This window comes from Molothrus aeneus, chromosome 5 (genome assembly GCF_037042795.1).
Source record: "Molothrus aeneus isolate 106 chromosome 5, BPBGC_Maene_1.0, whole genome shotgun sequence".
Lineage (NCBI taxonomy): Eukaryota > Metazoa > Chordata > Aves > Passeriformes > Icteridae > Molothrus > Molothrus aeneus.
In genome coordinates, this window is record NC_089650.1 from 14,675,072 (window position 1) to 14,696,694 (window position 21,623).

The window sequence follows — 21,623 nt, forward strand, 5'->3', positions numbered from 1 at the left end:
AGAATGGCAGAAAATGTCCTTTATGCTGACCTGAACTTGCCTGAATCAACCAGACCCAGAATCCTGACGGTGCCTGATGGCCAAGGTAGGTCCAGTGCTGAGCACTGAGCTTTCTTTGCATTCTCCACTCTCTCTCCCACATCTCTTGAGAGAGTTCCTTGCAGCACCAAAGCCTCAAAGAGCACAAGGGGAACATGAGGGCCAGGGCTGGAAAACTGCAGGTGCACTGTCCAGAGAGGGTTATTGATATTTACAAAGGCAAGTTGTTGGAAGATTACTTTTCTCTTGCTAAGGTGCAGGTGTGAGGCAGTGTCTGTGGTGTGAGATTATGAGTCCTTTTATCCATTTTGGAGAGCATTCCAGAGGTGAACATCCATTGCTGCTGGCCCTGGCCTGTTGTCCCCCAGCAGACTGAGATTCCTGCAGCAAACTGCTCAGGATGGAGTGGCTGCTGTTGCTGGTGCTCACAGCAGTCTCCTGCACAGCTGTTCCTGCTCCCTGAGCACAGCAGGCACTGCCTGGGGGCTTCTCCTCCTGCTCTGGCTGTACCAACTGCTTGTTGAATGCACAAGGGTGAAATGTTTCATGGACAGCTTTAGTCTGATTTGGGATCAAGGACTGCAAAATTCTAACCGAGGATTTATCTTTCTTTAATGAGTTTAAAATGGTTGCATAAATGTTTGCACTGGTTCTGCAATATCTGCCATAAAAGTACATCCTAAAAATTAACAGACTTCATAGAGTGTGTCTCTGTATTTCATTTCCATTTTTCTTCCCTTTCTTTCTAACCCTGCTTTCCCTCTGGCAGAAATTATTTCTTGCCATCCAATGCTTGTCTTTTGCACAAAGTGTGAACCCTCTGCATGTCTTTTCAGATGTGTGGAGATACTAACAGCCCAGGAAACAGGGTTTTACCACCACTTTCAACTGATGAATGCAGGGCTCAATTGACCACAATTGATGCCACTGATTACAAGTTCCATTTTCCTTAGAATTTAAGCCACATGCTCCTATTCAGAATTTTGATAGATTTCTAGTAACATTTGGGTGTTTCTCTGCTTGTGCCTTTCAGGGAAACCCCTACCAACTCTTCTATGTGTTCACTGAAATTATGCACAAGATTTCACAGATATTGTCTCCATCTTCTGAAAAGAGCTCAAATCCCTGGCTTCTGTCTTAGCTTTGTACAGTGATAGAGCCCAGGGGGTTCAGTGTTGTATATCACAATGACTTGGAGAGTTTTATAACACTGCAATGTCCTATTTTTGACTTTTTACCCACTTTTTATCTCCCTCTGACCTTTCTTTCCTCTCCATATGTTTTCTTCCCTGCTGCTCTGTATTTATTACCTGCAGATGATGGAACAGATTTCACTACTCTCCCTGTTATCTGGGTTATTTAGATAAACACTCAAACCCCTCCAAATTTAGCACAATCTGCAGTTTTCAGGCTTTGATGTTTTAGTCATTCTCACCATTCCTGTCAGGATGAACAACCTTGGGCCACCCTTGGCACTTTCCTCCCCTTTTGTCAAGATTGGCAATGTGAATAGGTACTCCTGTCCCTTTGGTGTTGTCTCCCTTGAAAAGAAATCAGTTCTGTTCCTGCATCTAGCAAGTGCTCCAAGGGTGAAAGAGTCATCATGAAACATGGAATCAGAATATCCTGAGCTGGAAGGGACCCACAAGGATCATCCAGTCCAACTCATGGCCCTGCACAGATACCCCAATAATCCCACCCTGTGCATCCCTGAGAGTGTTTTCCAAATGCTGCTTGAGCTCTGGCTGTCTTGGGGCCGTTCCCTGTGGAGCCTGTTCAGTGCCCCAGCACCCTCTGGGGGAAGAACCTTTCCCTGATATCCACCCTGACCCTGTTCTGACAGCTCCAGCTGTGACCTCAGGTCCTGTCCCAGGTCACACAGAGCAGAGATCAGTGCCTATAATGGAGAAAAATATAATTTGTGCATAGTTAACCACAGTCACAGCAACTAGTTGCTGTCCTGTGTTCAGCATTTCTCACAATTTCAGTCATTTTTATTTCATTTAAGTTGATTCTCAGCTCTCTCTGTGCTCTGTTCTTGTTCCCTCAGGTTGTACCTATGCAGAAGTGAAAGTGAAGTCCCAAGACACAAAGGCTGCAGCAAACTGCAAATCATCAGGTGAGTTTAGCTGTCTGATAAAGTGATAGGAATTTAAACAAGAAGAGCAGAGGGGATGATCCTGATGTCCCAAACATGCAGTGACACAAAACCATGAGGGGGCAGGAGGATACAATTGTCTGCTTTCCACACTCAGTGCAGGAGCAGCTGAGGTGTTGCATTCTGTGCCCCTAAACACTTGTTGGCTTTCCTGGCAAAGGAATAGAAGGATATGTTGGGCCACACCCAGACCGCCCGAGCCTAGGCTCCTGTCCCCAGCAGCAGGGAAAGTGAACAAAGGAGAGGAGGAAGCAGAGGGAGGGGGCATTAATTGCAAGGGCTCTCCTCCTTTTCCCCTCTCCTCAAACCCATGGCAGGTTGGGATCTGCTCAGTTCCCTGAGCACAGGGGGTCCAGAGCCAGTGGGGAAGCACCAGGACATTCAGCCTGGCTCCAGCCTGCGGATCTGGAAGGCCTCAGATTCCCAGTGGGAGCCTGAAAGGGCATCTTGGAATGCAGGGGAAAGGAGCTTTTGTCCCGCTGTGCAATACAACATCCAGCTGTTCCCCTAATCTTTATTTTTCTGTCCCTCTGTAGGTAAAAGCCGTTGTTCCAGAAAACATGTTGCTATCTTGGTAGTGATAATCATCATGCTGGTCCTGGCAGTATATTTAATAATTACATGTAAGTTCTTTTGTTAATAACAGGCATTTATTTGTGTCTCTTTCCCACTGACTTAGGTCCAGGCCATGACATACAAAGCCTGTAGGAACAGAAGTTTGGTTTGAAGGCAAAGGACAGCAGTTTTTAGCCAAGCATGGCTGTAAGAGGAAATGTGCAAGAGAATCAAGTGGTTTTGAAAGTTTAAAATTCCAACAGATAAAAAAGCCAAAATCCCAATGAAAAACTCACAACATTCAAATGACAAAGAATTTATTATACAAACGTTTTGAAGAAAAAAGTTAAGATTTGATAATGCCTACCAGTAATACAATTGCTAACTGTGAGAATCCCACAAGGTCATGAGGTTTTATCATGAGACCAAGATATCCATAACACCAAAAATCATAAAATAATTATGAATTAAAGTTCATATGAAGGAGGCAACTAAATCACACCTTACAGGAGTTTCCTTAAGATCATAACATATTTTGAGCTAAATAAAAAGATAAATTATATTTTGTAGAAAAAAAGGCTTACTTCCATCAGATAAAAAAATGAATAGACCCAATTGGTATTTCTTTTAAAAGTTTTCAAAGAACCATTTTACAATTTCAGATGGGCTTGCTTATTTCTTTCCATCGTTTGGTAGCTGAGAAAGCCTGGGAAGCTTCCACAACCAATCACTCTCAAGTCCCAGACTTTGCCACCTGCTCAGAAATGCACATGGGGAAGACATGGCAAAGCCTTTGATCCTTGGAACTTAAAAAACAGGGCTGGGGGAGGCAATTCATTCTTTTTTTCAGGGCAAAGAGTTCAGGATTGATATTTGACAGTGACCTGACATTTATAAAATGTCAAACAGCAAATGGTGGGGCAAATTAAAAACAAAAAATGAACCAACAGAAAATAAAAAGTAGTAATGTAGATTTAACAGCGCTTTAAGTCTAACATTGAAAGAGGAGTCCTTAGACTTAGATCCAGGACTGGCTTTAGTTATAGTTCCTTTGTGAGGCTCAGTACTGGCTCAGAACAGCTACACACCTGAAAAAATGTACTCCTAAGAAACTTGAGATCTAGATCAAACTTGAGAAATTAAATCAAGGTAGTTTTTATGTTCAAGAGCACACAGGTTTCACTTGTTCTCCAAATACAAACTGCTGCATTTTGAGTTTATTCTAAGTTATAGTTTTGCATGAATTTTCCATAGGGTCTTGTTATTAACAAATACACTGTTATTAAGATACAACTTGTGTAAATGAACTCAAGTGTTGCCTTTTCCTCAGTGGAACCTGACCTGACCATTTAATGATTTTTGTAGTAGACCCATGAGCAAAGAGGCAAAGTTTGCATTCTGTGTTGGGTGATGGGGGGTCAGAGAGGTCCAGCAGAGCTCTGACAGTGCCTGGCACAGTGGCCAATCCTTGCAAGCAGAAATTGTGTTCTTATTTCCAGATGGTCCAACAGCAGGCAGCCCACAGGACTCCCCAAGAACCATCCCTGAAGAGGCACTAGGTAGGCAATCCTCTGTCATTCCAGAGGGAGTCTCCAGAGGCCTGTGGAATTGACTGTGCAGAGGGCAGGGGAGGGTGTGGGACTGGATTTTGTTGAGAAGGGAAACAAAGAGAGAGAGAAAGAAAGCCTCTCCCATCTCAGGAATACAAACCTGATCCTGGACACTCCCAGGATGAGCTTTGGAAGAGACAGGAAGAACAATCCCTCTGGAAGCTCAGCACTGCAGGGAGCAGGATGGATCATGTGCTTCCACTGCTTTTCCAAGGCCCTCCATTACCAGCCTCTGACCTCAGTGCAATTCCCTGTGGTCTTTTAGGAGGTGCTGAGCAAAGCTGGGAAAGGCTGGATCTGTTTGCTGTGCTGCTCCCGGTCTGGCTCCTGCCTGCTGATTCTGGGCTGCCATCAGCTCCAGAGGCTCTGGGGGATCCCTGGTGCTCTGCTGACAATTCTCAGCAGGAGTACACAGGCATTTCTGGGGCTGGAATGGCCTCTCTGACCTCTCTTTTGTTGTGGCATCCTTTGGTCAGTGTGAACATGGATTTTACACACCTCTTCTTCCCTTCTGTAGGCTGCCCCCCACCATGGAAGAAACATGGGAGAAAATGCTACTTCTTTTCTCCAGAGGGGAAACCAAAGGACTGGAATGCCTCCCGTGCAGAATGCACTGCCATGGGCTCAGACCTGGTGGTCATTGACAGCACGGAAGAGCTGGTGAGATCCAACTCCTGGGGCAGCTGCTCGGGGGGCTGGAGCTGCCTGGCCAAGGGCCGGGCAGTGACACTTGTGCCAGCTCCTGTCACATGTCCTTGGGCTCTGGGACCTGCTGCCAGCCATGGACAGCCCAGGCCTGGCAGTGGGAGCAAAGGCCTGCACAGGGAGAGGCCTCCTGGGCCTTGGAGTCCTGTCCCTGGAAGCTTCTGTGCCCAAGCCTGATCCCATGGCAAGGAGCAAACTCCCTGCCCAGCTGGCTGGGCTTTTCCAGGGATTTAGCACACAGGCCATGGAGCTTGAACAGACACTTCTTTGTGAGAGCCATGGCTGGGACAGAACCTGAAAAGGCTTTGCCACCTCCATCCAAAGGGAAAAGTGTCCCCAGCTATCAAGTCACACCTGTCTGTCTGCAATGTAAGGGCGCCACAGGGCTACTATTACATTTCTTATCTTCATCAGGGGCCTCCAAAAGGGAGATGATCTTCCATAGAAATGGAGAAATTCATCCTCTGGAGCTGTGGGCAGAGGTGCTGGGGCTGGATGCACACTGCACTCTCTGTGCTGGCTGTTTAGCCCTGAGCCTTCTGTGCCTCTGCTGAAGAAAATGTCATTTTCATGTACTCCCATTGTTGGCTTCCTTTCCAGGAGTACCTTCGATCACAATCAGGTCATAACTACTACTTACTTGGTCTCACACGCTCTCCAGAGAAGCAGAAGTGGAAGTGGATCAACAACGTGGAACGTGACCCAACCATGTGAGCTCCTTCCAGCAAGTCCCTGCCATGCAGTGTCTGGGAAGAGGAAAATGCCAAAGGCAGAGCAAAGAGCAGAGAGCCCAAGGGTGATCAGGGCCTGTGCTTTGGGGGAAGCTGATTGCTGGAGGTGCAGGTGCTTCAGCACATGGCTGTGCCAAGGAAAGGGAGCCTTGCAGGGCCAGGGAACACAGGGCTGTCCTGTAGGGATGGCAGGAGAGGACACAGCTGGCGTTTGCTGGGGAAGGAAGGATCTGGCTGGATGCAGCTCCCTGGGCAAAGGAAGGGGACAGGAGGCAGGGACAAGAGAGAGAGGGTGATGTCAGTACCATTGACTGGAGGGGACCAAAGCAGGGGAATGTTTCTGGATGGGAAAGCATTGCCCAGAAACTTTTGTGGAGATGTGGGGAATAGCAGTGAGGAATGGGTGGGAATTCCAGCATGGCAATTCCTGGTCCCAGTGACAGTAACACAGCTTAGCAGGTGCCACTTTGCCTTTCACTGCATGTCAGGAACGTAACCAAATTTGGCTTTTTTGCCCTATTCAGGTTCACTATTGTTGGACAGTACCGTGACTATCTCTGCACAGTCATTGGATATGGTGAAGTACAAGCTGCACCTTGCGGTAGAGCCGAATCCACAAAAAATATGTGTGAAAAAGCTGCCACAATTTCAAAGATGCATCAGGAGGAGAGCTAAAACCAAGAGGTGCAGGCTGAGCTGTTCTGCCCAGCTTCCTGTAGGAACCCTGGATGGGATGTGTCTCATTGCTCTTGAATTCCTGCCCAGTCTCTGCTCCCAGGCTCTCCTGCAGCCTCTCTCCAGCCTCGGGGCTGAGCTCAGCCCAACCTTTCCCTGCTGCTGTCTGAGCCTGGACGGGTCCCCTCTGGAAGAGCTGGCCTTGGCACACAGGAGCACTCTGGCACTGTCTCATGCCAGAGGTGGCACTGCCAGGCGGGCACTGCCAGGGGAGAGGAGTCCAGCCTGGGCACAGGGGTGATCCCAACAGATCCTGACTCTGCAGGTCACATCCATCCACAGCCCTGTGTTCCCAGCCCTGCCTGGGCACAAGGAGACCTTTCCCCACCTGGCCACAGCCTGGCCTTGCCTGCAGCCACAAGGGTAGGGCAGCTCACATTTCTGGCTGGGAGCCTGTAGGGAAGGGCAACCCTACTCCTTGCCAGGATGGACAGGATAAATTCAGGTGTGGGTGTGGATAAACCTTCCCCTGTCCCAGACTGTTCCAAGAGCACACAGGATCCCAGAGCCTGTGAGGGGAATGGGAATCAGCCCAAGGGAAAGTATCCTACAGCAGCACAGCTCTGGGCTTAAAATCAGCCCCAGTCCTGTGTGGGGAAGGCAGGAATGTCAGATTTAACATCTGCTTCTGAAGGGCACAGGATGGAGACCAGCAGAGAGCAGCAAGGCCTGAAGAAGAGAGTCCCAACAGAAGCTGAGCTGGTCAGAAAACAGGACAATGAAACCCACAGTGACCTGTGAAGGAGCTGGTGAGAAGCATGAGAGTGACCCACAGGGAATGGCAACACAGTGCTCTGCCCTCTTTTCCTTGGACATTGGTCACAGGACAGGGCAATACTATTGATGTGCTCTGGGTCCCCCCAGAGAGCTCCACTCAGCTATCTGGGCTGACTGCTGGGCCCCTGTACATTTCCTCTCCTTTCCATTGCATGGAATAAAGCTTTTCTTTTCAAAAGACAAAGCATTGCTTCTGTGTGGGTAGGTGAAGCTTTGGGAACTCCAGACACTTCCAGTCCAGAACCACTTCCAAACACAGGTGACATCAGGGAAACCATGAACTGTGGTGTTGTGAGGTTCCCTGGATGAGGTGAGAGATGAGAATTTGACTCCATGTTCTCAGAAGGCTGATTTATAATTGTCTTGGTTTGGAAAGACAGGAGTCTGCTAAGGAAGGCAAGAGCCTCCCCTGAAATGGAGAATGTAAACCCTCCCCAGCCCTCCAAATTGCTATGAATTTTAAATTAAGGGGCTCTCAGGCAAAAATATGGGAGCAGGAGAGATAACAGTTCTTTAATAGGGAAGAAAAACAAATAAAAGGATAAAATAAACAATGCAGTACACTAGAACAACACTGACAGAGTCAGAACCCAACCTGACACCCTGTGGGTCAGGGTGTTGGTAGCAGTCCAATTGGAAATGTGCCTGCAGCCCTCCTGGGGTGTCAGGTGTGGTTCTGTTGGAGCAGGGATCCTGTAGAGAAGGATGTATTCTTCCTCCAAAGAAAGAGACAGCTGCTGTTCCTCTGGGGAATCCATGGAGAAAGCCATGCTGGTGTCTCAAAACCTCTGGATTATATCTGGGTAGCAAGGCTTGGCTCCTTCCCCTGGGCAGAGCATCTCAGAATGGGATGTTCTAGTTCTTATCAGTCATGCAGTGGCATTCAATAGCCTGTTATCAACAGATGTCCCCTTCTGAGGGAGGAGTGACTATGGTCACTCAGAGAGAGAGATAAGGCAAACTGCCCACTTGACAAAAGACAATTGGCCATACAGATGGTAATTGAAAACAATTGCAATCTTCAACAATAATTTTATTATGCTATATTAAAAGAAATTATATACTAAAACTATATTAAAGAAAGAGAAGAGATACTTCAGAAGGATTCACAAGTATGATAATAAGAGCTTGTGACTGACTCCTCAGAGTCTGACACAGCTGATGGTGTTTGCTCATTAATTAAAAACAATTCACATGGAACCAATCAAAGATGGACCTGTTGGAAAAAGGATCTCCAGACCACATTTCCAGATAATCAGATAATTATTGTTTTCATTCTTTTCTGAGGCTTCTCAGCTTCCCAGGAGAAAAAATCCTGGGGAAGGGATTTTCCAGAAAATAACATGGAGACAATGAACTTGTATTTTCTCATGGTGCTGACATAAAACCCTGTGCCATCAAAACATGAAGTAGAAATAGACTTCTCTTTTCATTAGAAGTTTCTAAATGACCAGAAGGGTCAAGAACTTCCTGCTGAAGGTTTGAGAGGGGAGGCAGCTCTGTGTCGTGCCCAGCCCAGAGTGTCACTGTCACAACAGCCGAGGGAGGAGAGAGCAGAGTCCAAGAATGGCAGAAGATGTCATTAACTCTGACCTGAACTTGCCTGAACCAACCAGAGCCAGGCTACACACCATCCCTGATGGCCAAGGTAGGTCCAGTGCTGAGCACTGAGCTTTCTTTGCATTCTCCACTCTCTCTCCCACATCTCTTGAGAGAGTTCCTTGCAGCACCAAAGCCCCAAAGAGCACAAGGGGAACATGAGGGCCAGGGCTGGAAAACTGCAGGTGCAGTGTCCAGAGAGGGTTGTTGATATTTACAAAGGCAAGTTGTTGGAAGATTACTTTTCTCTTGCTAAGGTGCAGGTGTGAGGCAGTGTCTGTGGTGTGAGATTATGAGTCCTTTTATCCATTTTGGAGAGCATTCCAGAGGTGAACATCCATTGCTGCTGGCCCTGGCCTGTTGTCCCCCAGCAGACTGAGATTCCTGCAGCAAACTGCTCAGGATGGAGTGGCTGCTGTTGCTGGTGCTCACAGCAGTCTCCTGCACAGCTGTTCCTGCTCCCTGAGCACAGCAGGCACTGCCTGGGGGCTTCTCCTCCTGCTCTGGCTGTACCAACTGCTTGTTGAATGCACAAGGGTGAAATGTTTCATGGACAGCTTTAGTCTGATTTGGGATCAAGGACTGCAAAATTCTAACCGAGGATTTCTCTTTCTTTAGTGAGTTTAAAATTAGTGGAAAATGTTTTCAGTTCTTTTGCAATGTCTGCAGAAAAGTACATCCTAAAAATTAACAGACTTCATACAGAGTGTGTCTGTATTTCATTTAGGGTTTTTTTCCTTTTCTTTGAACCCTGATTTCCCTCTGGCAGAAATTATTTCTTGCCATCCAATGTTTGTCTTTTGCACAAAGTGTGAACCCTCTGCATCTTTTTTCAGGTGGCTGGCATTATTAATATCCCAGGAAATGGGCTTTTAACCTCTTTTGACAGATGCATTCTCAGCTAACTGACAGGAAACCACAATTGATGTCACCTGAATAAAAGGCTCCCTTTCCTTATAATTTCAATTTTTATACCGTTTCAATAACATTGTAATGGGTTTTTTTGTTGTTGGAATAGCCCTACCAAATCTCTCCTAATTTTGTGCAAAAAATTACCAGATAATAATCTCTAGTTTTTAGAAAAGAGCTGTTTTCCTGCCTGCACCCAATTCTCTCAGAGCAGCTCTTTTTAGTTCCTCTTGACTGAGCCCCATTTCTTTCAGGCAGCTCCCTGTGTCACCCACCCACCCTCTCTGTGTCCTTCTGCAGTCCAGGGGTTGGAGGACTCTCCTGCTTTCCCCCTGTCCTCAAACCCATGGCAGGTTGGGAGCTGTTCGGTTCCCTGAGCACAGGGGGTCCAGAGCCAGAGGGGAAGCACCAGGACATTGAGCCTGGCTCCAGCCTGCCAACCTGGAATGCTCCAGAGTCCCAGTGGGAGCCTGAAAAGGCATCTTGGAATGCAGGGGAAAGGGGCTTCTGTCCAGCTGCTCCCCACACCTTGATGTTTCTGCCCCTCTGTAGGTCAAAGCCATTGTTCCAGAACACGAGCTGCTGCTCTGGTTGCTGTCCTGGTTGTGATCATCCTCCTGTTTTCCATAGCCCTGTATCTGACACTCACCATGGGTAAGTCCTGCTAGAAATGTAACGCTGGCACGTAAATGGTGTCTGTCTGCCACTGACTGATGTCCAGGCCATGACATCCAAAGCCAGAAGGAATGGAAGTCTGCTGTGAAGGCAAAGGACAGCAGTTTTCAGCCACCCATGGCTGTGAGAGGAAATCTGTAAAAGAAATGCCAGGTGGTTTGAAAGTTTTAAAATCCAAATGATATAATGACAAAACCCAATTGAAAACAGACAAGGTTCAAACACTGCAGAATTCATGATAGAAATGTTTTGAAGAAACAAGTCAAGATTAGATAATGCCTATCCTTGATCTGATTGCAATCCTTGAGAATATTTTGAGATGATGATATTGCATCATGGCACCCAGGTGTGACACCAAAACTCTTAAAATAATTATGAATAAAAGCTCCTTTGAGAGAGACAGTAAAGTTACACATCTTGTGACGGTGGTCACAGGGGTCTTTGGATGAGGGAAGAGACAAGGATTTGACTCCATATTTCAGAAGGCCTGATTTATTATTTTATGATGTATATTACATTAAAACTATACTAAAGAATAGAAGGAAAAGTTTCATCTCAGAAGGCTAGCTAAGCTAAGAATAGAAAAGAATGATAACAAAGGCAGCTGCCTCAGCCTCTTTGTCTGAGCCAGCTCACTGTGATTGTCCATGAATTACAAACAACCACATAGGACCAATGCCAGATGCACCTGTTGCATTCCACAGCAGCAGATAAGCATTGTTTACATTTTGTTCCTGAAGCCTCTCAGCTTCTCAGGAGGAAAAAATCTTAAGGAAAGATTTTTAATGAAAAGATGTCTGTGAAACACATCTAAAGGAATTTTGGTCATCTCACTGAAATAAAAGCCTTGTGCTCAGGGTCTGCATAGATATCACTGAGCTCATAACAATCTCTAACCTGTCTAGAAAGAGGCATTAAATCCATAGAAAGAAAATATTCTCATCTCCATGAAAAAATGTTAATAATTATTACAGCCTTTCCTTTGAAAGTTTTCAAGGAATGAGTTTTAAGTGTCAGCTATTTCTCATTTCTCTCTCCATATTTTGATCATTGAGTAAATCTGAAAGGTTTTTACAGCCAATCACACTCAAGTCCCAGAATCTCTCAACAGCTCAGAGCTGCCCATGGTGAAAAAATGCCAAAATCTTTAATGTATTTGGTGTAAGCCATAGGCTTGGATGGGGTAATTGCTTTTTGTTTTTCAATGCAAAGAGTTCAGGGCACATACCTGATAGTGCTACCTGATGTGTACAAAGTGTGCCATACCAGAGCAACGACAAATTAAAAAGAAATAATAAACCAAGACAAGAGAAGGAGGTGAAAGTGGCTGCATTAAATAGAGCACAAAATCTGGAGTGGATGTAGTTTGTCTCTGATTGCTGTGGTTCCATGTGTGCTGTGCCTCACATCCACCTCTGCTCTGGGAAGGGCTGGAGCAGTTCTGGGTCAGTTCTGGAGTTTGGCCCTTGGGAAGGGAACACCTTGGTGTGTGCTGCAGCTTTGAGGGTTGTTTGCCATGAACGAGCAAAGAGGCAGAGTTGGCATTTTGTGTTGGCTGATGGGGGAGCCAAAGAGGTCCAGCAGGGCTCTGACAGTGCCTGGCACAGTGGTCATTTCTTGCAAGTAACAATTGTATTCTTATTTCTGGATGGTCCAACAGCAGGCAGCCAGCAGGACTCAACAGCATCGACCTCCAGCAGCCAAAATGTCCCAGCACCATTGTCCCCCAGCAGCCAAGAGGAATCAACAGAGTTACCCCCCAGCCATGGGGAGGCACCAGGTAGGCAATACTCTGTCTTCCCAAAGGGAGTTGCCAGAAGCCCCTGTTGGATTGATGGTTAGGGAGGACACAAAGGAACTCCGTCAGGATTTTGTTCAGAAGGAAAACAAGAAAGTACAACAAAGTACTGACATTAATTCCATAAACCAGCAGAATGCAGTTAAATTGATAGAAAAACTTCTCCCTGTGTGGAGATAGAACCAAGGGGGCTCAGTGCTGGACAGCAGGATGGTTTTGAGTGTTTCAGAAATATGGAACATTCTATGTCTTACTTTGTGCCCACATCATTAAACTTTACGCTTGTCCATGTGCATTCTTCCCTGCTGGCTTGTATTTATCCCATAACTGTGTCACATCTTCACATTTAGCATGATCTGCAGTTTTTAGGCTTCCACATTTTAACCATTCTCCCCATTTGTGTATGGATGTGAACTGAATGGGACATTCAGAGACCAGCAGTGAAAAGTGAACAACAGGAGATGAGGAAGAAGAGAAAGGGCATTGAAGATACTTTGCTGTTGTAGTTTCGCAAGCAATACTCCCACATTTCCCTCAGGGACTCCCTCGCCCTTCCCTCAGGGAATTCCTAATGCCAGAAGCTGGAGAGTCACCATCCCAGAGATATTCCAACCTGCCTGTGCTTGGTCCTGGACATCCTGCTCTGGCTAACACCTGAGCAGGGAAGCTGGACTCGGGGTTGTGAAAAGGTCAATTCAAACCTAAACCACTCTGCTGGTGAGTGCTCAGGACAGCAGAGCTGATGTTCCCAGAGATCCTCTAGAACTTTCTTTTTCATTTTCTTATTGTGAAAATTATTCACACCAGATATTATTCACATCAGACCTGTTACCTCCCAGTGCCCAGGTGGAAAGAGAGCTCTAAGAGTGGGATTAAAAAACAGCATTAGCATTATCTGCCAGCAGTGTCCCTTGGGATTTCTTAGTACATCCATGTTGTATTTGGGCCATACCTTTTACAGCCCTTGTGGCTCCTCACAAGGAACTGCCTTGAACTGAAAGATCTGCCCAGTTCTGACTCAGTCAATCTTGTCACAAGGGATTGATTCATCTTCTCTGCCATGACCTTCTCTGCTGAATGTTTCCTGCAGAGCCAACCATCCTGCCTGGATCCCATTCTCTCGGAGCAGCCCTTTTTAGTTCCTCTTTACTGAGCCCCCTCTCCTTCAGGCAGCTCCCTGTGTCACCCACCCACCCTCTCTGTGTCCTTCTGCAGTCCAGGACATGGAGGACTCTCCTGCTTTAGCCCTCTCCTCAAACCCATGGCAGGTTGGGAGCTGTTCAGTTTCCTGAGCACAGGGGTCCAGAGCCAGAGGGGAAGCACCAGGACATTGAGCCTGGCTCCAGCCTGCCAACCTGGAATGCTCCAGAGTCCCAGTGGGAGCCTGAAAAGGCATCTTGGAATGCAGGGGAAAGGTGGATTATTGCAAGTGTTCCCATAATATTTACTTGTTTCTGTCCCTCTCTAGGAAGAAGTTGTTGTTCCACAACATGAGTTGCTGTCCTGGTCACTGAGATAATCGTGCTCCTGCTCATTGTTGTGTCTCAGATACTCCCATGTAAGTGCTATAAATGAAATAACAGCAATTAATTTGTGTCTCTCTGCCACTGACTGAGGTCCAGGCCCTGACATCCAAGGCCAGGAGGAACAGAAGTCTGGTTTGGAGGCAAAGGACAGCAGTTTTTAGCCAAGCATGCCTGTAAGAGGAAATGTGCAAGAGAATCAAGAGGTTTGAAAGTTTAAAATTTAAAAAAAAAGAACAAGCCCAATTGAAAACTGACAATGTTCAAACTCTGAAGAATTCATTATACAAATGTTTTGAGGAAACAAAACCCAATGATAACTACTGGCCTTTTAATTGGGATATGTGAAAATATTTTAAGGAGAAGATAACTTATTATGACTTCAAGATATGACACCAAAAATCTTAAAATAAATAGGAGTAAAACCTCATTTGAAAAAGACAGCAAAGTTCAAAGTTACATCTTAAAGGAACTTATTTTCACCCTACTCAGATAAAAGCCTTTTGCTCAATCTCTATATACATATCCAATTTGTAACAACACATTATATTTTAGAGAAAGAAAACATCATCATCTCCATCTAGAAAAAAAAAATCAGGGCCATGTGGAACTTCCTTTGAAAGTTTTCAAGGAATCTTTTTTAAATTTCAGATGGTTTTGCTCATTACTTTCCATCCTTTGATAGTTGAGCAAACTTGAGACACTTCCACAATCAATCACAGATTCTGACTAAATCATGCAAATTAAGTTTAGAAACTCAATGATACCAAGGGCCTCACACAAAAACTTTTGCATAAAGCACTTCTGATACCAAATCACACAAAGAATCTTGGGAGGCCAAGAAAATGTTCCCAGTGCAGCTTCATTGGAGAGAATAGCAGCCAGTTCCCTTGGATCTGGGAGACAGGTTTAGAGCATGAATAAGAATATTTGTTATTGATTTAATATTTGTAATCCTGAAATGTTTCACTACTGGAAAGCTCAGTTTAATACTGCCCCTTAATTTCATCAGACAGGATGAAAATGCAAAGTGTTGGCATCAGGGATCCCAGATCCCTTCTAGATCACAGGGCAGTGCTCTTTAAATACCATCCAGCTCTGATGGATGGTGCCTCTTACTCACATCCAGACAAAATTCTGACTGCCAGAGTCCCTTCTCTAACACAGTTTGGCAGTTCTCCAGGAAATTCACTCCTCCCAAGTCACTGTTCCTTGGGATGGAAGCTGCTCTCCTGGGCCTGGCTGAAACCCTGCCTGCCCATGGCAAGTGAGGAATAAATTCCCTGCTTTGTTTGCTTGCATGCATGGTTGCTCTTCTTCTATTAAACCACCTTTATTCCAGCCCAGGAGTTTTGCCCTTTTTACCCTGGCCCATCTCCCTTCTCCTCTCTCCATGGAGGGGGCAGGGAGCCAGTGGCTCCATGGGGATTTTTGCCAGCTAGTGTCCAATGGCAACAGGCCCAGAGCTGCCACTGGGGCTGCATCAGATGCCACCCAACGCTGAGCACAGCAGGGTGATTCCCTCTCCCAGGGCTGCTGAGGCTGTGTTTGATGTCCCCAGGACAGGCTTTGCCCTCTGGGCTGCCAGGGCACTGCTGGCTCCCCCTGAATCTGGTGCAGAGCAGCACATCAGCCTGGACATGGGACTGCTCCTGGCAGCTTCCATCTGCCCTGGGCACCAAAGCCAAACCACTCTGGCATCTGCAACGGGGAATTGCTGCTGAAAGAGAGGATGTATCCTCCCACAGTTACTGCCAGCACCATGTCCACACAGCTGCCACCTCCTGCTCTAGGAAAGCATTCATCCTGCAGGAATGACAAACCTGGAAAGCCAAGGCCTTGTCTTATTTAGGCTGGACTATTCCAGCTGGAAGTTTTGCATATTCTTCTGCACTTCCTGAAACAAGCTGGACAAATCTTCCTTCCTGAATGATGACTTCAGCTTTTCCCATGTCCTCAAACCCATGGCAGGTTGGGATCTGTTCAGTCCCTGAGCACAGGGGGTCCAGAGCCAGAGGGGAAGCACCAGGACCTTGAGCCTGGCTCCAGCCTGCAGATCTGGAATGCTCCAGAGTCCCAGTGGGAGCCTGAAAAGGCATCTTGGAATGAAGAGGAAAGGGGCTTCTGTCCAGCTTTTTTCCTGATCTTTATGTTTCTGTCCCTCTGTAGGTCAAAGCCATTATTCCAGAACACAAGTTGCTGTCCTGGTTGTTGTCCTGGTTCCCATTGTAGCGGCCCTAACTCTGTCGTGGACACTCCCATGTAAGTCCTGCTAGAAATGTAACACTGGCAATCAATTTGTGTCTCTCTGCCACTGACTGAGGTCCAGGCCGTGACATCCAAAGCCAGAAGGAATGGAAGTCTGGCATGAAGGCCAAGGACAACAGTTTTTAGCCACCCATGGCTGTAGGAGAAAATCTGGAAAAAAAGCCAAGGGGTTTGAAGGTTCAAAGTTCCAAAAGAATAAATGCTGTGACAAAAGGACAAAAGGGAAAACAGCAATGTATAAACACTGAGGAATTCATGATACAAATGTTTTGAAAAAAACAGTGAAGATCAAATAATGCCTACTGATCTTGTGATTGCAATCCTTGAGAATATTTCAAGGTGATGATGTTGTTTAATGAAACAGGGATGTGACACCAAAAATCTTACAATACTTATGAATTTAATCTCATTTCAAAAATGCATCGAAGTTGGAAATGAATAGAATTTATTTGCAGCTTATTTCAATGCAAACCTTGTGCTCAGTATCTGCTCTGAGTTCATAACAATTTTAAAGTTACGTAAACTGATAAATGATATCTGGTGGAAAATGTATTCTTATCAACACCAGAAAAAAAAATATATAGATCCACTTGATTCTTCCTCTGAATGTTTTCAAGGAATCATTTTTAAATTTCAGATGTCATTTTTCTTTCCATAGTTTGGTAGCTGTGAAAGCCTGGGAAGCTTCCACAACCAATCACTCTCAAGTCCCAGACTTTGCCACCTGCTCAGAGATGCACATGGGGAAGTCATGGCAAAGCCTTTGATCCTTGGAACTTAAAAAACAGGGCTGGGGGAGGCAATTCATTCTTTTTTTCAGGGCAAAGAGTTCAGGATTGATATTTGACAGTGACCTGATACTTATAAAATGTCAAACAGCAAATGGTGGGGCAAATTAAAAACAAAAAATGAACCAACAGAAAATAAAAAGTAGTAATGTAGATTTAACAGAGCTTTAAGTCTAACATTGAAAGAGGAGTCCTTAGACTTAGATCCAGGACTGGCTTTAGTTATAGTTCCTTTGTGAGGCTCAGTACTGGCTCAGAACAGCTACACACCTGAAAAAAAATACTCCTAAGAAACTTGAGATCTAGATCAAACTTGAGAAATTAAATCAAGGTAGTTTTTATGTTCAAGAGCACACAGGTTTCACTTGTTCTCCAAATACAAACTGCTGCATTTTGAGTTTATTCTAAGTTATAGTTTTGTATGAATTTTTCATAGGGTCTTGTTATTAACAAATACACTGTTATTAAGATACAACTTGTGTAAATGAACTCAAGTGTTGCTTTTTCTCAGTGGAACCTGACCTGACCATTTAATGATTTTTGTAGTAGACCCATGAGCAAAGAGGCAAAGTTTGCATTCTGTGTTGGGTGATGGGGGGTCAGAGAGGTCCAGCAGAGCTCTGACAGTGCCTGGCACAGTGGCCAATCCTTGCAAGCAGAAATTGTGTTCTTATTTCCAGATGGTCCAACAGCAGGCAGCCCACAGGACTCCCCAAGAACCATCCCTGAAGAGGCACTAGGTAGGCAATCCTCTGTCATTCCAGAGGGAGTCTCCAGAGGCCTGTGGAATTGACTGTGCAGGGGGCAGGGGAGGGTGTGGGACTGGATTTTGTTGAGAAGGGAAACAAAGAAAGAAAGCCTCTCCCATCTCAGGAATACAAACCTGATCCTGGACACTCCCAGGATGAGCTTTGGAAGAGACAGGAAGAACAATCCCTCTGGAAGCTCAGCACTGCAGGGAGCAGGATGGATCATGTGCTTCCACTGCTTTTCCAAGGCCCTCCATTACCAGCCTTTGACCTCAGTGCAATTCCCTGTGGTCTTTTAGGAGGTGCAGAGCAAAGCTGGGAAAGGCTGGATCTGTTTGCTGTGCTGCTCCCGGTCTGGCTCCTGCCTGCTGATTCTGGGCTGCCATCAGCTCCAGAGGCTCTGGGGGATCCCTGGTGCTCTGCTGACAATTCTCAGAAGGAGCACACAGGCATTTCTGGGGCTGGAATGGCCTCTCTGACCTCTCTTTTGTTGTGGCATCCTTTGGTCAGTGTGAACATGGATTTTACACACCTCTTCTTCCCTTCTGCAGGCTGCCCCCCACCATGGAAGAAACATGGGAGAAAATGCTATTTCTTTTCTCCAGAGGGGAAACCAAAGGACTGGAATGCCTCCCGTGCAGAATGCACTGCCATGGGCTCAGACCTGGTGGTCATTGACAGCACGGAAGAGCTGGTGAGATCCAACTCCTGGGGCAGCTGCTCGGGGGGCTGGAGCTGCCCGGCCAAGGGCTGGGCAGTGACGCTTGTGCCAGCTCCTGTCACATGTCCTTGGGCTCTGGGACCTGCTGCCAGCCATGGACAGCCCAGGCCTGGCAGTGGGAGCAAAGGCCTGCACAGGGAGAGGCCTCCTGGGCCTTGGAGTCCTGTCCCTGGAAGCTTCTGTGCCCAAGCCTGATCCCATGGCAAGGAGCAAACTCCCTGCCCAGCTGGCTGGGCTTTTCCAGGGATTTAGCACACAGGCCATGGAGCTTGAACAGACACTTCTTTGTGAGAGCCATGGCTGGGACAGAACCTGAAAAGGCTTTGCCACCTCCATCCAAAGGGAAAAGTGTCCCCAGCTATCAAGTCACACCTGTCTGTCTGCAATGTAAGGGCGCCACAGGGCTACTATTACATTTCTTATCTTCATCAGGGGCCTCCAAAAGGGAGATGATCTTCCATAGAAATGGAGAAATTCATCCTCTGGAGCTGTGGCAGAGGTGCTGGGGCTGGATGCACACTGCACTCTCTGTGCTGGCTGTTTAGCCCTGAGCCTTCTGTGCCTCTGCTGAAGAAAATGTCATTTTCATGTACTCCCATTGTTGGCTTCCTTTCCAGGAGTACCTTGGATCACAATCAGGTCTTAGCTACTACTTACTTGGTCTCACACACTCTCCAGAGAAGCAGAAGTGGAAGTGGATCAACAACGTGGAACGTGACCCAACCATGTGAGCTCCTTCCAGCAAGTCCCTGCCATGCAGTGTCTGGGAAGAGGAAAATGCCAAAGGCAGAGCAAAGAGCAGAGAGCCCAAGGGTGATCAGGGCCTGTGCTTTGGGGGAAGCTGATTGCTGGAGGTGCAGGTGCTTCAGCACATGGCTGTGCCAAGGAAAGGGAGCCTTGCAGGGCCAGGGAACACAGGGCTGTCCTGTAGGGATGGCAGGAGAGGACACAGCTGGAGTTCTGCTGGGGAAGGAAGGATCTGGCTGGATGCAGCTCCCTGGGCAAAGGAAGGGGACAGGAGGCAGGGACAAGAGAGAGAGGGTGATGTCAGTACCATTGGCTGGAGGGGACCAAAGCAGGGGAATGTTTCTGGGTGGGAAAGCATTGCCCAGAAACTTTTGTGGAGATGTGGGGAACAGCAGTGAGGAACGGGTGGGAATTCCAGCATGGCAATTCCTGGTCCCAGTGACAGTAACACAGCTTAGCAGGTGCCACTTTGCCTTTCACTGCATGTCAGGAATGTAACCAAATTTGGCTTTTTTGCCCTATTCAGGTTCACTATTGTTGGACAGTACCAAGAGTATCTCTGCACAGTCATTGGACGTGGTGAAGTACGAGCTGCACCTTGTGATGGACACAAAACCATAAAAAATATGTGTGAAAAAGCTGCCACAATTTCAAAGATGCATCAGGAGGAGAGCTAAAACCAAGAGGTGCAGGCTGAGCTGTTCTGCCCAGCTTCCTGTAGGAACCCTGGATGGGATGTGTCTCATTGCTCTTGAATTCCTGCCCAGTCTCTGCTCCCAGGCTCTCCTGCAGCCTCTCTCCAGCCTCGGGGCTGAGCTCAGCCCAACCTTTCCCTGCTGCTGTCTGAGCCTGGACGGGTCCCCTCTGGAAGAGCTGGCCTTGGCACACAGGAGCACTCTGGCACTGTCTCATGCCAGAGGTGGCACTGCCAGGCGGGCACTGCCAGGGGAGAGGAGTCCAGCCTGGGCACAGGGGTGATCCCAACAGATCCTGACTCTGCAGGTCACATCCATCCACAGCCCTGTGTTCCCAGCCCTGCCTGGGCACAAGGAGACCTTTCCCCACCTGGCCACAGCCTGGCCTTGCCTGCAGCCACAAGGGTAGGGCAGCTCACATTTCTGGCTGGGAGCCTGTAGGGAAGGGCAACCCTACTCCTTGCCAGGATGGACAGGATAAATTCAGGTGTGGGTGTGGATAAACCTTCCCCTGTCCCAGACTGTTCCAAGAGCACACAGGATCCCAGAGCCTGTGAGGGGAATGGGAATCAGCCCAAGGGAAAGGATCCTACAGCAGCACAGCTCTGGGCTTAAAATCAGCCCCAGTCCTGTGTGGGGAAGGCAGGAATGTCAGATTTAACATCTGCTTCTGAAGGGCACAGGATGGAGACCAGCAGAGAGCAGCAAGGCCTGAAGAAGAGAGTCCCAACAGAAGCTGAGCTGGACAGAAAACGGGACAATGAAACCCACAGTGACCTGTGAAGGAGCTGGTGAGAAGCATGAGAGTGACCCACAGGGAATGGCAACACAGTGCTCTGCCCTCTTTTCCTTGGAGACTGGCCACAGGAGGAAATGATGCCTGAAGGCTTTTCCGGCTCAGAAATGTTCAAGCCCACAGCAGAATCAGGTGGCACCAGGAAAACAGAGCTGTGATCAGGAAAGAGGGAATATCACCTAAACTCTGCCTGTGTTCTTCAGTGGCTCTTGGGACCCTGGGCCTTGTGTGACTCCAAGAATATTCTTCTTGCTGAGTCCTTTAGGCAGAATCATTCCTCCTTTATCGGTGCCTTTCATGGCTCTGTCCTTCAGCTGCAGGGTGGAGAAAGCTCTGTGAAATCCATGACACTCATAGCCTGGTTTACCTCTGGGAAAAAAAAAAAAAGTTCAATCAAAAAATCTATACACAGCATGCTGTGGCCATTGGAAGGCAAAATGGAATCCTACAGGAAAAACTATCTCTTTCTAAATTGAAAGCACATTTTGATGTCCCTCACACCAACCATCCTCCTCACTGGCTGCTTGCATCAAGATGCTTTGGAAATGGATTTGCAGTTCTTTCCCTGAATTTCCATCTCCAAAGAACAGAGTAAGAACCTGGAGCTGTAGCAGAACAATCCCAGTGTCAGACCTCCAAGATCTGTACTGTTATTTCAGAAGGAAGCTGTGCTGGAGGGGCTCTTTGCTTGCGCTCATTTTACTGGAGAGGGTGGGAGACCATTCTATGTTGTTATAGATTTTTGCCTTCTATTTTCATCTTCCAGCTCCTGTGATCACTTGGATCAAGTGGGCTCTCCTGAAGGCTGGGCCAGGGAAAAGCCTCTTCCCTGGGAGCCACTGGCCCTCAGTTGGAGCCTTCAGCAGGCAGCAGAAGCAGCAGCTGTGCACCAGAGGGGTGGGAAGGGGAAGCCACCCTGGGGCCACTGTGGAACTGCACAAGCCCCATCAAACCCAGAAAGCCACAGGAAGTCTCAGGACTCAGGAGCAACTACAGCTTGCAAGGAAATCCCTACCAAGGGCAGAAGTTTAAATGAAAGTGCTTT

General features: G+C 47.1%; 2 protein-coding genes across 2 annotated transcripts; both read left to right on the forward strand.

The window, feature by feature from the left end:
* On the forward strand, positions 1–7,027 carry LOC136557069 (C-type lectin domain family 5 member A-like). The gene is made up of 7 exons (XM_066550633.1): positions 1–85; positions 2,090–2,158; positions 2,734–2,820; positions 4,252–4,311; positions 4,880–5,022; positions 5,668–5,777; positions 6,323–7,027. Exons 1-7 carry the CDS (start codon positions 4–6, stop codon positions 6,471–6,473), a joined length of 702 nt encoding a protein of 233 aa, XP_066406730.1. The 5' UTR covers positions 1–3; the 3' UTR covers positions 6,474–7,027.
* Positions 7,028–8,876: 1,849 nt separating this feature from the next.
* Positions 8,877–21,623, forward strand: LOC136556913 (killer cell lectin-like receptor subfamily B member 1A). Its single transcript, XM_066550350.1, is given in 9 exon segments — positions 8,877–8,958; positions 10,371–10,472; positions 12,154–12,273; positions 13,760–13,849; positions 15,984–16,076; positions 17,551–17,610; positions 18,171–18,313; positions 18,958–19,067; positions 19,614–21,623. Coding segments are annotated over 9 exon segments (951 nt in total). The 3' UTR covers positions 19,765–21,623.